Genomic DNA, 15,798 nt, shown 5'->3' with positions numbered 1-15,798 from the left:
GCCTATCGCATGTAATGCACACTTTCATACGTTTTCACACTAAGACAGTTCAAACATGTAAGTACGACGTACGACGCAAAATGCCTTTCACCGGTTCATTCATTCATTCATTCTAAAGTCGTGCTACACTACACTGCTAAAGCCCAAGTCCAGTAACAAAAAAAAAATACACTACACTGCAAGGCTACTCCGAAACTCGAAACTCGAAGTTCGTGTCGTGCGGTCCCTCTCGCTCTCGTATCAAACAGTATAAGTGTCAGAGGGACCGGACGACACGAACTTCGAGTTTCGAGTTTCGGAGTAGCCCAGCTGATGCATGAAAAGGCATTTTAATATTTACACTGCTGGTAACCCTTTCATTTGGCGTCACCACTCGGTCGGTAAGAACCATAGACTCAGAGCAAGTAAACACATGGAGAGGCCCCATTCTACTATAGCTACATTTTGATATGCAATAATGTGTAAAATCGATATAGAAATAAAAAATACGTATAATCTCTTTCTTTCTAAGGTGTGTCGGCATATAAAAACAAAGACGGCATGACATTTATTTACTCTACTTATACTCGCCAATGGTTTATCATTATGAGCAATTGACGTTTCATCATGCCATCCGCCATCTTATGCGTGAACTGTCAAGTAAAGTAATACTACGGAGTTTTTGGTGATTTTCAGTATAATAAAAATACTTTTCAATTTGGTTTCGTGCTGTGGACATCAAGTGATGCAAACACAATATGCCTTTGTTTTCCATAGAACAGTGTTCTTCTCGGAAAACGAGAAATCAACCGTTTTTGACTGCTCATGGGTTAGTTGCCGTTATTCCATCAAATAGTGCCATTTCATGGTAATATTTACATGATAATTAATTTTCTTAACCTTTTATCATTTCCATCAAAGATATGCAGATTTTTGACCATTTAACATTGTATTTTTGGTTCCATTGAACTTAGTAAAATTGACAATCTTCTTTAGTGTTGTGCTGAATATCGATATAAGTAGAACTGAAATAACTGTACATTTCGTCCATGGTTTTTGACTAATGGCTGTTCTAATTTTACAGATTCTCTAAAAATCATGTATTACGGCGGAAGTAGTTCAACCCAATAGGCGCAGATAATAAATCCACGGCATAAGAAACTGGACACCTGTTTGTTGCATTTAGAAGAGTCGCAGTTTAACAGAACTTTAGACGTTATCAGATTAATGTATAGTAGCCTTAATGTGGTTTAAATTATCGTACAGGATTTTTTAACACCATATATAGTCATTTGTTGCAGGTGCTTTTCACTCGCAATATTTTTTTTCTTGTGATTACTGTTGCCATACTAAAAAATGTTTTATTTGCTGTTATTTTTTTTCAAATACAAATACAAATATCTTTATTTTGCGTAAAAATGTGGTACAAAAGCTGGTATTACATTTTATGGTCTCACACATTTCACCAGAAACTGGTATGCAAAATGAGCACAGAAGAGACAGTAACAAAGTTTATGCTTAATATGAAGAAACATGCCTTGACAACAGTTTAGAGTACCTACTTAAGTTTCAAATTATAATGTCAATATGAACGCCTAATAACGTGATAACTAACATGTCAAAATTACAATAAAATAAAATAATATTACCAATATGTCATGATTACAATACAGATCCAATAAAACTAATTACATGATAAAATGTCACGTTCAGTGTATAAAATAATCAAAATATTCTTCAATAGAGTAGAAACATTCTTGTACTAGCCAGTTCCTAAGTTTACGCTTGAATAATTCAATAGGCAAATTTTTGATGTCATCATGCAAACGATTAAAGATGTCAATGGACTTACAGTATGCGTTCTTGCTGTACAATTGTGTCTTACGGGGTGGACCAACGAGACGATTTGGGTACCTTGTATGAAATTGACATGTATCTTTACGGGTCCTAAAGAGTTCCGGGTGAGTCTTGACAAATAGGCAAACTTCATATATATAGATACATGGTACAGTCAATAGATTCAGGTGTTTAAATAGCGGCCTACAGGATGTCAAGACGTCCACGTTACAGATCGCCCTGATACACTGTTTTTGTGCTATAAGTGCGCGTTTTCTAACCTCCTGTTAATAGACATTGCAAAGTCAAAGTATCTTAATTCAATTAAGGCTATAACAAGTAGGTAATTAATTAAGCAAGTAATTAATGAACCTCAATTTTATTTTTATTTTTTCAATAAATAGTTGCACATATTTTATTTTTTCCTTATCATCAGTATTTCAGTAGAGGTGAGACGTACTAGGCAAAACGCGGACTGAGTCTTGCGAGTACGCGTCCACAGAAAGACTAGATCCAAAGACTAGGTCCACGAGTATCTACGAGTACTTAACTCATTGCGTAAACAAAATGATTCCCGTAAATACGCTCCCGTGATTGCGTATACATCGTACTAGTTTTAGTAGTTTTACGAATATTATCGAACAAAATCGAATCGGATTGCACGTCACAGTAAATACCGACTAAAAACTTCCCTTCATACTTCATACAGGCTTAGGACTGTCAGCAATTTTTATAAATTTTTCAATTAAAAAGTGTACATAACAGCTTGTTTTCAAGTTGGCGGAACGTTGTCAGCCGCCGTACTCCTAAATACTCGTACGCTAAAAGAATCGCTGGTGGGAACGCGTACTCGCGCGTCCAAGCCAAAACCTATTCCAGTAAATACGTCTCACCTCTATATTTCAGTAACTACTGATTTCGAGATACCTCTACCCCTTATGATTTCCAAACGAATTTTATATTACCAATCTCCTTGTACCTATATGCCGTCAAAGTAATTATGAACAAAGTGAATTTCAAACTGATTTTTTCAAGAAGAAACATAAAATATTGATACCATTGCTGCTCAAAGTATTAGCCGCTATTAATTTGAATATCGATATCAAATACTTTGGTTTCGTAATCGATATATCACAACCCTTGAGCGCCATTTCATGTGCCATGTTTAGGTATGCACGCGTATTTTGTAGGTATTTCCAGTCCATAGGTGTATAGGTCAATGAAAATATCTAAAACGTTTTACGTTTCGGTTTAAAACGTTTTCAGTAATTTATAATTATCGTGCATTTTTTTAATTACGAAAATAAAATAAAAAAGTCGAGCTAAATCACTATAAAAATGATTTTATTTAACGTTTTTTTGTGAGTGCAAAAACACCGCGTGTGTGTGTAGCATTACGTAGAAAAAGAATCTTTAGAATAAATGCTCTAATATTAGAGCAGTTTGAAAAACGCCCCATGATTTGCGTCTTTCCTGCAGAATGAAACGCATTAAGTACCGTTCATTTCATTCACTCGTTCACTCGGTCGACATCAATCAATTCCATTGATCCATTTTTGTCTTTCTTTACCGTTAAAAATTATTAAACAAATTAAATACTAATTATTTATAGTGTAGGTTATTCTACATTAATTCAATAAGCATTGATACACGTAAGTAATACTGATATACCGTCTAAAAGTGTGTAAAATATGTGAAAAAACAAAATACGCGTTGGCGTGGCATTAACAGGGTGACGACATTTTGTTTTAACCAACGCATTGTATTTATCTATTTATATGCTCCATTGTGCGATTAAATCTCTATAAAATGCTCGGATTCTACCAGTTTTATTGATTTAAGTATTTTTATCTTTCTAGATATTCGAAAATAACATGAGTTCCGGTGGCACTAGGGTGTATGTCGGCGGCCTCATAGAAGGCATAAAGAAGGAGGACTTGGAGCGGGAGTTTGACAAATATGGCAAACTGAACTCCGTCTGGGTAGCACTAAATCCCCCCGGTTTTGCTTTCATAGAATTTGAAAACTTGCAGGAGGCTGAAGATGCGTGTAGCGCGATGAATGGTATCGAAATGTTAGGCGCGACTTTGAAGGTAGAGCTGTCGAGAAAGCGGGACGGACCTCGGAGAAACGGTGGGGGTGGCGGCGGCGGCGGCGGTGGAGGCTTCAGGGGTGGCCGAGGAGGCGGTAGCTTTAGAGGCGGCCGGTCCTTCGGCGGTCCCCCTGGTGGCGGCAACAGACCTTTCAACCCCTACGGTGGGGGTGGCGGAGGCGGCGGCGGTGGCGGTCGGTCATTCAACCGCAACGGTGGAAGCCAAGGAGGCGGTTACGGATCCGGTGGTGGCGGCGGTGGCGGCGGCGGTGGCAACTTCAGATCTAGATCACCCCTGTCTCGGTTTTAATTTAGCTTTAGAATTTATTTAGGTATTAGTGTTATCATTATCTGAAGCCTTCCAAGTGTTTAAATTCAATGTCTGGTAATTCTGGGGGTTGGATGCTGGGAAGAGTTCTATTGGTGTCTCAAAGGATTAGAGGTGTGTACACATTTTACTTATTTAAACTAGTCTGTATGGCATAGACTTGCCCGATTGAAACTTTATTTACTGAGTGCTTAAGTTTCCTACATTATAATGTTTTAAAATCATATTCTAGATTTCACTGTCTAGTGGTCTCTTTATTTTGTTAAGTGGGTTAAAAAGTATTTTTAGTATTAAGGAAGTAGGTACTTTTTAATTCTAGTAGATCAGTTCGGCACTTCTGATAATTTAGTGTATGTAAGCACTTAATTATTTCAAATGTAACATCAGCAAGTTTTTCTTATTTCAGTCAGTCAGCAGAGAGATGTAACCTATTTTTTTTTTAGTTTGCTTAGAATAATAATAGCTAATTTATAGCCCTTTCCCACCTAGTTGAGTATGAAAAGAACTATAACTAGAAACTGACAATAAAAGGTTTAAATTTAAAGTAATGCTAGATGGGGTGAACTTCATTTGAACAGCACTAACAAGTAATTAAACCTGATAGATCACGAGGAGCAAATGCAGTTTTTTTATGTAGATAGGTAAATCCCTCGATATTAATTAATTTCCTGCCATCCTAACAAATAGATCATGGCCTGCTAACAATTTTGGTTCACTAGTACACCATTCCAATATTTAAATGTTAAAACGGTTGAGTAATAGGTACCAAAACAACATTAATTTCGGCTCTGCTACGGGTTACTAACCTTAATTTTGAACATTTGAAGCAATTCAAGTCATTCTCATATGTGTGCTAAAGACGATTCTAACCTAAAATTTTATATTAGGATTCAAAGGTTGAACTGAGCTTAGTTAGGTTAGGTGCTTCTGTAAACAGGAAATTGTGATCAAATGTTGCTCTGTGATCTATTGCAAGGTCATGTAAGTAGACACTTTATTATTCTAATGATGAAATTTCTCTCTGCAGTTCCTTGGAAAAAGACGATCTCAAGCCTTCTAATTCGTCGAGAGATTAATGCAAGAACAATCTTCAGTGAATATTTAACATACTACCTAAGCACTCTAATGTTAAGTCCCCTTATAAATAAATAAAAAAAATATAATTACTTCATTTTATGTTTTTATTCATTTCTTACAAATATGTAGTTGTGCTTAAGCTAAAGGTAAATAAATAATCTTATGATGGGCTACTAAGACAAGCCATGAGAAGTTCCATTTTGTTCAAAAAGTTTTTACCCTCCATTTTATCTAATTTTATTTCTTTGAAAGCTCCTCCCAGGTTTTCCCATTTCTTATCTTGTACTAGTTCGCTGGAGAAGAAGTCTTTTCTTGGTGATTGTGCGATGAATACCTGCATGCCCACTGAGGGCTCGCATCTTATGGCTATCATTCTATCACCTGAAACAAATTCGTACAACTTTAATGACACAATTAAATGCAGGGCTACAAGTGGGAGAGAGATAGAACTCTTAAATAAAAATATTTTTAATAAAAAAAATTATTGACTACTGCCATTGTTCAATTTCAATTCAATTTTAGGATTGCAAGTTTGACCTAAACAAACAACATTGCAAGTTAAATAAAAGCGTACAAACATTTACCATTTATCTTAATACTGGACTACCCTAGGGTAGGGGTACAGTACAATAGTCAGACTTAATGACACGCGTGCGAAGTTGCGGGTAAAAGCTAGTCAAATATACTCACCAGCACAAAATTTGGCTCACAAATTACCTATTACTGCATATATTTGAGGGTCAGATTTTTTGCCGCTAAGTATATAAATGTAACTCAAGAACACCACATACCGTTTGGGGACGCTAGAAGGCACGACGACGCGTTTCCCAGTGGTTCTACTGGTCCCGAGCCCAGATGAGAGCTGCTGGCCAGTAGCTGCCAACCCATACAACGTCCCACGGCTTGCACGGCCGTCATTTGGTGCTGGTATATCTAGGTAAAAGGGTATAAATATAGGTAAAGATCATTTCACAAAAGGTGGCACGAATGGATTGAATGAAACGAAAGTAATGTGTCACTTAGACATTTTTGTTGGAAAATAAGAAATGACGATGCATGACATTTTCACATTTGTGTGAAGTATATTCAAATAGCTAACACACTTCATTCACTCGTTCGATCCATTCGTGCCAGCTCTTGTGAATCAACCTGTAAATGAGTTTAAATCTGTCCAAGGCTTCCCGTTGAAATCACTTTCCTCCTTTTTAATCAGGTAAAGCAGCTCTGTACAAGGGAGAGGGACAGGCCAAGATACTCAAATTTACGAACCATACACTGGAAACAATTATATATTGAGCACCTTTGCCACTGTCTTAAATTTGACGCTGACTGTACTAGGAAGATTGCCTATTATACTTGAAAGGTTTAGGTAATTAATTAAATGTAGGTAAACAAACTTCAGTTGCCAGATTTGGCACATTTCAAGGATTTTAAACATTTTACTTGTCTATCATTGTAATACAAACTAAGACTAATGTATTTAAATACAGAAATGTAAATGTTTACCTACATAGTTTAATAATGGGGGAATTTTAATATTTAAGACGCCAATTGACGTTTTGTTTACGTTTAGTTAACTAATTACCTAAACCTTTCAAGTATAGTCTTGTATCAACAACAGAATCGAAACGACAATTTAAAACTGCTTGGTTGCTGTTCTGCTGTTTAGCATTAGTATCCAGCTATTTTTAATATGAATGGCCTCGGATAGTCCGCGGAATTCCCAACTGCAATCATTGAAAATCCGAATGTATAAATACAGACTTAATTACTCAAAAAATGGTGTTATCAAATTGCCACAGACTTATTTGTTTATCTGGCAAAAAGGGTGGTAAGATATAACTATCTTACTTGACAGTAAATAAGATCCCTCAGTTCCTGCAGCTCGTATGACAGATGCCGCACTTTGCCGTCGCGACATATGCACTTTAGTGTCTTCTCACCCACGTGAACCACTAATGAAGTGCGGCAAACCGCATCGTAGCTATAACAAAACCAAACGTTATAGAGCGAGCGATAAGTAGGTCAGTATGGGGAAGTCTGAAACTAAAAGAGGTAGTAGAGGTAGTTGTTCAAAGAATTATTTGGAAATTTAGCAAATAAGCAGTATAGTAGCAGAACTGTAATTTGGTTTAAAATGTAGAATCTTCTTAATGCACGTAAAATTACGGGATTTTCATACCCAGAAACCTTTGAATGCAGCTTCTAACTGGTATAGGCTGATGCTTAAAACTTTGGAGAAAAACTCATTCATATTGTCTTGCCCACATGTTGTTAGTTAATCACTCGTAGGTATAAAGATAAGGTTTTAAAATACGTAGTATTTGGATTCAATATCTCCATCACGCTCAGCTTATAAGTATGGATAAGTATCAAGGAATGGACATTGATTACGCAAAGATGTCCATGTAAACAACTAGGTACTTGGGATACATGTAATGAATAGTACAGTACACGGCGACATATGCAATATTTTACACGAGTGAGCATAAAAGTGTAATACAACATATCTTTACAAATGAATCCCAAAATAATAATGTCAAAGATGCGTTTGCTTACCCTGATGCCATTATGTTGATCTTGACGCACGATTGTGTGGGACTGTTTAGGGCGTTCCAGTGTGACACGATAAGTGGATCTTTTACCTGACAAAAAGATGATGATTATTTGGTATGATTTACAACTTTTCAGTAGAAGGATGAGCACTTGAAGCCTTCCTTCATTGAAAGTTTCGAAGGAATAAAAAATATTAAGCTCAATAAATGCCCACGTTTGGGGAAGGGATGGAAATTTTTGGGAATAAAATAACACAATAGTACAAAATATTTATGCCACCTGGAGGAAAAGTACTGTTAATCTGACGATAGGAAAATTTACTCAAGGGAAACATTCCTTTATTTCTAAAAAGAAAAAGAACTGCATTAATTGATTTGTGATTTCTTTTTGTCATTTTACGTTAAGTTTAATTACATTGGAGATTTACCACGAGCTTTACGGCGAAGGAAAACATCGTGAGGAAACCTGTACAAACCTGCGAAGCAATTCAATAGTTTGTGTGAAGTTTGCAACCCGCACTGAGCCCGCGTGGGGTGGGAACTACGGCACAAGCCCTCTCATTCCGAGAGGATTGTGCCCAGCAGTGGGACGTGAATAGACTGAGATAATCATGAGGATGGAAAGGAATTTTAACAAACTCAGTATACCGTACCTCTTTAGCGATAGTATCGAGCACGTATTCGCTGCGCCGGCGCATGAAGAAGTGCTGAGCTTGCTGGATGATCTGCTCCAGTAATGATTGCTCCTTGCTCATGTCTAGTAGCTCGTAGCGATCAGCTGCCATCGGGCCTATAGTAAAATACGATTTATTTAATATTCGCTGGGTGCGCGATGACAGCGCCAACTAGCGGTTACAATTACGGTGGACTTTGAAATATCAAATGGCTGGCTGTCATTACGAAGAGTAAGTAAACAAACAAATAATTTCAATGGAATATCTTAATTTACATATTATATTCTATTCGATCATGTAAATCTATAGTGTTGATAACAATGTTGAACTTTTTTATTTCTCGTCTAAAATGGCACGATCAATTAATTTCAGGACACGGACTTTCTCATGACTGTCTGTACGAGAAGTAATAAAATAAACAAATGTAATCGAATAACGCTTTTCATATATATTGCAGACGATTATTTATGGCTGTAGTAGGTCGTTAGTAATGCAGACTTTTTGTGTATTTTCAGTTAAACATGGCCAAATTAATTATAAAAACGGGATTCCGAGCACACTATACGACATCGTTTTCCAACCACAAACAACAATAAAAGGAAAACAATTATAGTTTTGGCTCGATATGTCCAAGATGTAAAAGAAACTAAATGTGAAGATCATAAATTCATAATGAGCCACACTATTGAAGCTCGTCTAATTCGTCAAACTTCAGTGACAACGATACCATACAAAACATCTTTCTTGTGGAAATTTATAGAATTTGTGATCACGCCATTGTTCTTGCAGTTAACTACGCAGTAGGTTTCGTGAGGCATATTTATTTATTTTTGCTTAATAATGCACGAATACGTAAATTTCACTAGTAAATAGTGACAGTTGGTCCGCCAAAAAGTTCCTTGTTTGGCCACGGCGCGTGCTGCGATCGATTCGTGGTTCCCCCACTTTGCACCCAGCAAATAGGAATGTATCAATTCTGTGACGTCTACAAGAGTTAGCGTAAGTTCAAAGCTATTCAAAGACGTTACATTTTAACTATAACAGTTTCACAACAACAAAATACCTTTCAGAATGGTAACTGTAGTACAGACTGAAAGAGAGATCGCAGAGAATGGTATTTTGTTTTATGAACTAAAACTTACTCCGCAAGGATAAAACTTGCTGGTTGCGGAGTAACAAGTAAGTAATAAATTGTTTTATTTCTTTGATATTTAAATCAAGTTTTTTAAAAACAAGGGAAACGCACGAACATATCACCGCTGCCCATGAGCACAATCTATTCCAAACTTTTTCTTTTAAAGTTCCAAGATTTCGTTAAAAACAAAATATAATCTCTGAGAACTGTATAAGTCATTACCAGAGAACTGTTTAAGTCATTACCAGCAAGACACCGCCTCTTGGAGGGTCCTAGTGGGCCGGTGGCGGGATGCGGGAAGGGGTGATGCGTGTTAGCGTGATGCACGGCCCGCAGCAGCTGATGCAGCGAGTGTTCCAACACGTGGTCGTGCTCGGACTTGCCTGCCGTGCCTTCGGGCTGTATACACACACACACGGAACCAGTTACAATGAGGGCTAATTGGGTGACACTCTTTCCCGGCCCGGATAACACCGACATAGAAATACCGGCCCTGTTTTTTGTGTACACGCCCATAGAAACTGACAGGAGCTTCTATGGGCGTTTACACGAAAAACAGGGTCGGTATTTCCATCCCGGTATTATCCGGGCCTGGAAAGAGTGTCACCCGGCTAATTGACAGACGAAATATCGCTAGATGGCGTTAGTGTCGTGATGTCCGTATGACCTAAAGCAGAGTTTAGACTTGCAAGAAAAATCGTGCAAGTTGCATTATATTGCGAGGCCGTAAAGCCAACGAGTTTGTACTAGTAGTGGTCCATCGCCGCATTGTAATGCAACTAGCACGATTTTTCTTGCAAGTCTAAACTCGGTTTTCCGGTCTTGCTTGCATTTGGCTCATTTAGTATGTTAAATAAGTTTAGTAAGTAATTTTGGCTCAATTTAGTTAACATACTAAATGAGCCATTTGCAAGCAAGACCGTAACGTCAAACGGACCTCACGATACTAACGCCATCTAGAGATATTTCACCTGTCAATTAGCCCTCATTTCTTCTTCTTCTCTTTTATAATATGGCTTTTCTGTCCTAATTAATAGGACAATTTCGCCAGTGTCAAATTAAACTCTCTTTGAGAGGCACGTTGAACGGTGATTGTAGTTTTTGCAACTTGATAGTAAAATTCCAGAAACCACGTGGAGACCACTTGCGCATTAATAGTACATTGTGTCTTAAGGGCGGTAAATAAGGAATTACGAACGAGCGTCTATTAGAAGCCCGAAGTCGAAGACTGAGGGCTTTAATGAGTCGATGTTCGTAATTCTAGTACCGCCCGTGCGACATACAATGTTTTTCATCACATTTGCGAGTAAATTTTTATATTTTTAAAAGAAAAAAAATATAATTGTTCCAAATATTGGCGATACCGTAGGCTGCGCTCTTGGCAGCGCCCAGCCCCCCCCCCTCCCTCAGCATGTGCCTGAGCCGCGTGTGCATGTGGTCCTGCTGCTACGCCATGCGCAGCACCATCAGTACGAACATTGACTCATTTACCGACCTTGGGCTTCATGACAAGAAAATTTGTACGCGCAATGACTCATTTACCGACCACGGGTTTCATGACAAGTACATTACGGTCGAGGGTTTTATTTGGGGGGTTGCAACCAAGGCAGCCTGCATGTTTCGACGCTGTTTACGAGCAAGTGTGATGAAAAAAATGTTAGACACGAGAGCAATATAGGATTTTGGGATCACTGTTCACTGTTAAGGTTAATCGTCGCATAAAACACTATCAAAATTATACTTCAACTAGCCAAAGAAACAGAAATAGCAAAATTAGATATTGTCTACATCCGCCATCTTCGAATGCTACAAATCGAATCAGCCCTCATTATATGGTGCGAGACACTTTGCTGCTGTCAGAAGTCATTGGCAGCAGGGCCGGATTAACCCTTAGGCAGAGTAGGTAACTTAACTGCCTAGGCCTAGGGACTCTGCATCGGCTACGGCTAGGAGCTCCACATGGACGCAATAGATATTGAAAATGTTTCATAGCGTGAAAATTCGGATCTTCAACAACATGTATTGCCTTTTTCGATGCAAGCTATCTGTCAATTTAATTGAACTTAAACTGAAATGAGCTGATGACCATGACTACGTTGACTTAGAAGTTGAAAAAAAAAAAAACGATTAAAAATTATATACCTTGACAGCATCCGGATTGCTGCTGTTACTATTCTGCGCATTGTTATGGCAGAGGCCTATCAGCAACTGAATACCGGGCAGCACCTTGGAGAAACAAAATACATAAAATCAAACTGATGAAAATGGGTAAAATATGCATATATTAATGTCTCGATATTTCCACGGGATCGGCGTAAAATCTTGGAATCTCAAAAACTGGATTTGGCAAAATTTGGCGCGGATGTTATATATGAAATCTACGATGTAATTTCAATTCAACTGCCATCTAATGGATTACTCGTGCGAAACCGTGGGTAAAGTTTAGTAGTTAAATCGATTATTTAGTAATGATCATACTCACTGTAGCCATAATCTGGTTACCAACAACCATGTGTGGTATTGAGGCGTCCAACTGCACGGCCTCGGCAGCGAGCCGCGCGAACAGTTCTTTGCAGAACAGTACATTCTGAGCAGCTTCTAGTTTCTGCTGCCAGTGCAACTCCGCGCCTTCGCCTGGCATCGAACCAGGGCAGTTGACGGCAGACGAAGAAAGTGTAGCAGTCACTACGTCTTCTTGTTCTAGAAAAGTATTTAGATGTGTAAAAATAAAAAGTTGAAGGCTTTTTGATTTCACTTAAGTAAGCATATTTTTTAAGCGAGAGATGGAGTAAAAATTGTCATGTAATTTAATAATTTCTCAAGTCGACGGGTATATACATTTCTTTATGTGGTCCGATTTTGAGAATTCTTTTTTTATTGGATAGGGTATAACCTCAAAGTTGGTCCCATATAAATTTGAAAAAAAAAACCTACCCTAAGTGTGGGAAAAATTATAAAATAAAAACTTTTTAACAAAAAAATAAACCGCCGAAAAAACTAAAATGCAAAAAATAATAAACCATTTTTATTTAACTGCCTCAGCACTAGCCAGCAGAAGTAGACCTATTAGTCGTCTACCTGATGGGATTCTATCTCCTCCTGGCTCCTACACAGGCACCAACTTCAAACTGGTGCCTTGATTAAGGTTAAAAAAAAATCGGCGGTTTAATTGGTTATATGTACCTAAACATATAAAATAACATAAAACCATATCAAAAGTTGAATTGCTGGAAACATTGACTGATTGTCTATTATTACATAATGTTTGTGTACATGTCTTTCAACTTTTCTTGTTTGTTACTCTGTCCTATAGTCCAAGATACATTAGGGACAGTTTCTTAAAAGAACTGTTATCATATGTCCTCAGGAGATAATCCATATTTTTTTTTATATATGATCCCCTATCATATAAAAAAAAGCAACGCAATGCAAACAATAGGCGGGTCACTTGATACAACCTACCACTCATAAAATATGTTGAATTGCGGATGCGTTCCAGGCTCTTTGTGAAAAGAGTAGGCTTGCTTTTAGAAGATCTCTAAGTTGTTCTAAAGAGTAGTCCAGGGGATGTTACCACAGCACTGCTATTGTTCAGATTAGTCCAAATATGATTCATACCATATTAAATGATTATTGTTCTGGATAACTCACATCTTATATCGAGTTAATATCAGTTAACAGTGTCAGTGTCGCGTTAGTATTGGATGAGTCGAGTCGAACTTTAGTAAGCTAAACTCGATTTAAAATGTGAGTTATCCGGGACAATATAATTTAATATGAGTGAGTCTCATGGTAATTTCATGTTCATAATGATTCATACCTTTTTGGCAGAGCACTGATATAAAGGCAACACCCTGCAATTCTGGCGGTACAGCAACGCGGAGAGCCGACGGCGCCGGCCCTGCCGCATTCAAGCTCATCGCTTGCGCTATTTGGTCTTCTGGGGCCTTTGTTACCTGGAGTGAACAATAATGTTAAATTATACATTTAGTACAGTTTTTAATGAGGCAATTGGCGTGAAGATCAGTGAGTGGTGAATGTGAAACATGAGACGCAATGTTATGATAATAATGTTAACTGATTCTATCATAAAATTATAGTACTAATATTATAAAAGCGAAAGTTTGTTAGTATGTGTATGTGTTTGTTACTCCTTCACATTAAAACGGCTTAATGGATTTGGATGAAATTTGGTATGTAGATGGAGACTTGGAATAACACATGAGCTACTTTTTATCCCAATATTCCCATGGGATCCAGATAAAGTTTCAACCACAGATAAACTTTCAATGGGTTTAGTCATGAAATTTGGTTAGCGCAGGTATTTTATATACAACATTAATCAAATTTACAGTGTGATTTTTGGGAATTCCCATGTGAAATCAGTAAAATCTCAGAATTTCAATTTGACTGCTGGCTAATGGATTATGCGTCCAAAGCCACGCATAGAGTTTATGGTTATACAACAAAGAAATAAAAACATACAATATTACCTCAAACACTCCAGTCTGACTGAATTTAGAGCCCGCAGTCCTATAACTCAAATCTCCTACAATTGTATTAGAGACTTTCTTCAGTCTCCAGTTTTGTCGTAGCCTCAATAGGTCTATGTGGAAGTCTGGCATGTTTCGGCTTAGCCTCATAGTTTCACTGGCTCGGAGACGTTCTACACCAGCTAAAAGAACAGCAGCTGCTGCTCCAAGGGCCTTCTTGCGACCATAAACTTGTAGCATAGGACGGGTGTCTTGTTGCTCTGCTTGAATTGGGTCTAGGATCTGTTAAATCAATTCCATTTGTTAAGGTTGTAAAAATTAAATAGTGATGTACAAGGGGCGGAATTTTCATAGCAAAAAGCTTCCGAAGTAGGTGACGTGGGAAGGTGGGTCTTTTGTATCAGTATCTGTATACTAAAATTATTAATAGAATTGTTATTATTATAACTGAAAGTTTTTATTAAAAAAATATTAAGAAAATACAAAATATCCATAGGACTAAAACTACTATTCAATTATAATAACTAAAACTAAAACTTCAATTAAAAAAGAGAGGTGGGCCTCTTGGCATGGTGCCCATCACGCAGGCAGCATTCCCGCGTTGAACTGCGATTGAGATTCTTTGCGCGAGAAAGCTGCCGGCGCGAGGGTTGCCTGTTGCCTCCCTTAACCTATTGCTGAGCTCCCTGTGTAGCTCCAGCGCACCCTTACCCCAAGGACCTAGAGTCTCGACGCCAAAAGCAAAGAAATGATATTGGGCGCCGAGACAGCTATATTTTGTGACCTTGAGGCGTTCCCGGGCGTCTGACGCCGCCCCCGCACATTTGGTAGTTGCTGGTTATTATTATTGTATTGATTGAAATAAATTGGAAAATAATGCTTATAACAAGATCTTTTTTCATCTTTTATACTGTGCACTTACCATGTATCGTTTTTCTTTAGCTATGCTCAAAACATCAGCCAAAACACAAACTTGTGTGAGTGCATCCCTCAGTTTGTTCCTCACCGAGTCCCATGGCCATTGACTGGACTGGTAGCCAGGCTCTTTACTGTCCTCTTCGGATTTAACTTCCACCTCTGGTTCTTTTTTGATAGTGCAGTAATCGTCATCGGATTTTGCAAAGTCAATTTTTTGTGCTAACCGCGCAAGATTCTCTGACATAGACAGAGGCCTAGAAGAATTATTTAAATATTTTTTAAATATGAAATCAATCGTGAATACATTATTTTATTCAAAAGTAGTATTCGTTTCGCCTCTATATATTTATGAGGCTGTTTTACAAATACTTACGCTTGGTAAATTTCTTGGCCATCATAGGTTATTTCCTGTATTTGATTTTCTATAGGGGCTTCAATAGATATATTCACTGAATTAGCCATGATTTAGATTCGACGGAGCTTATTAAGTTGAAGTATTCCAATAGCAATAGCTCTACATTTATTTGTTGTTACGGTAAATAAAAATAACATTTAATTTCTTTCAACTCAAATGACAGATCAGATCACTGTCATTGCCCTAATCTAGCTTGTCTCTGGTTTATATTACACAGACTAAAAAATAAACAACAAAGTACACTTAAAGCCAGTCCAACCAGCCCAGACCAGTCCAATTAGTTATTTTTTCCATTT

At 37.7% G+C, this 15,798-nt stretch overlaps 2 protein-coding genes across 2 annotated transcripts; one reads left to right on the top strand and one right to left on the bottom strand.

Annotated features, from left to right (window-relative positions):
- The first annotated feature begins 3,321 nt into the window (after window positions 1-3,321).
- Rsf1 (Repressor splicing factor 1) lies at window positions 3,322-5,406 on the top strand. Its single transcript, XM_074093431.1, has 3 exons — window positions 3,322-3,467; window positions 3,675-4,349; window positions 5,263-5,406. Exon 2 carries the CDS (start codon window positions 3,690-3,692, stop codon window positions 4,215-4,217), a length of 528 nt encoding a protein of 175 aa, XP_073949532.1. The 5' UTR covers window positions 3,322-3,467; window positions 3,675-3,689; the 3' UTR covers window positions 4,218-4,349; window positions 5,263-5,406.
- On the bottom strand, window positions 5,399-15,687 carry MED17 (mediator complex subunit 17). The gene is made up of 12 exons (XM_074093430.1): window positions 15,461-15,687; window positions 15,092-15,341; window positions 14,170-14,451; window positions 13,497-13,632; window positions 12,159-12,376; window positions 11,819-11,902; window positions 9,922-10,075; window positions 8,521-8,657; window positions 7,872-7,957; window positions 7,164-7,296; window positions 6,104-6,245; window positions 5,399-5,693 (listed from the first exon to the last, which is right to left on the bottom strand). Exons 1-12 carry the CDS (start codon window positions 15,547-15,549, stop codon window positions 5,473-5,475), a joined length of 1,932 nt encoding a protein of 643 aa, XP_073949531.1. The 5' UTR covers window positions 15,550-15,687; the 3' UTR covers window positions 5,399-5,472.
- Between the last annotated feature and the right edge of the window lie 111 nt (window positions 15,688-15,798).

The sequence above is a fragment of the Choristoneura fumiferana genome, chromosome 10 (genome assembly GCF_025370935.1).
Source record: "Choristoneura fumiferana chromosome 10, NRCan_CFum_1, whole genome shotgun sequence".
In the NCBI taxonomy this organism is placed as follows: domain Eukaryota; kingdom Metazoa; phylum Arthropoda; class Insecta; order Lepidoptera; family Tortricidae; genus Choristoneura; species Choristoneura fumiferana.
The sequence above is the reverse complement of the archived record's forward strand: the minus strand, read 5'-3'. Positions and strand labels throughout refer to the sequence as shown.

Excerpts from the sequence above, each read along its gene's own strand:
- Rsf1 (XM_074093431.1), top strand. The coding sequence starts at position 3,690 with ATGAGTTCCGGTGGCACTAGGGTGTATGTCGGCGGCCTCATAGAAGGC.
- MED17 (XM_074093430.1), bottom strand. The coding sequence starts at position 15,549 with ATGGCTAATTCAGTGAATATATCTATTGAAGCCCCTATAGAAAATCAA. Across the intron at positions 15,342-15,460 it reads GGCCAAGAAATTTACCAAGC|GCCTCTGTCTATGTCAGAGA; the intron begins GTAAGTATTTGT and ends TAATTCTTCTAG. Across the intron at positions 13,633-14,169 it reads GTCAGACTGGAGTGTTTGAG|GTAACAAAGGCCCCAGAAGA; the intron begins GTAATATTGTAT and ends TGTTCACTCCAG.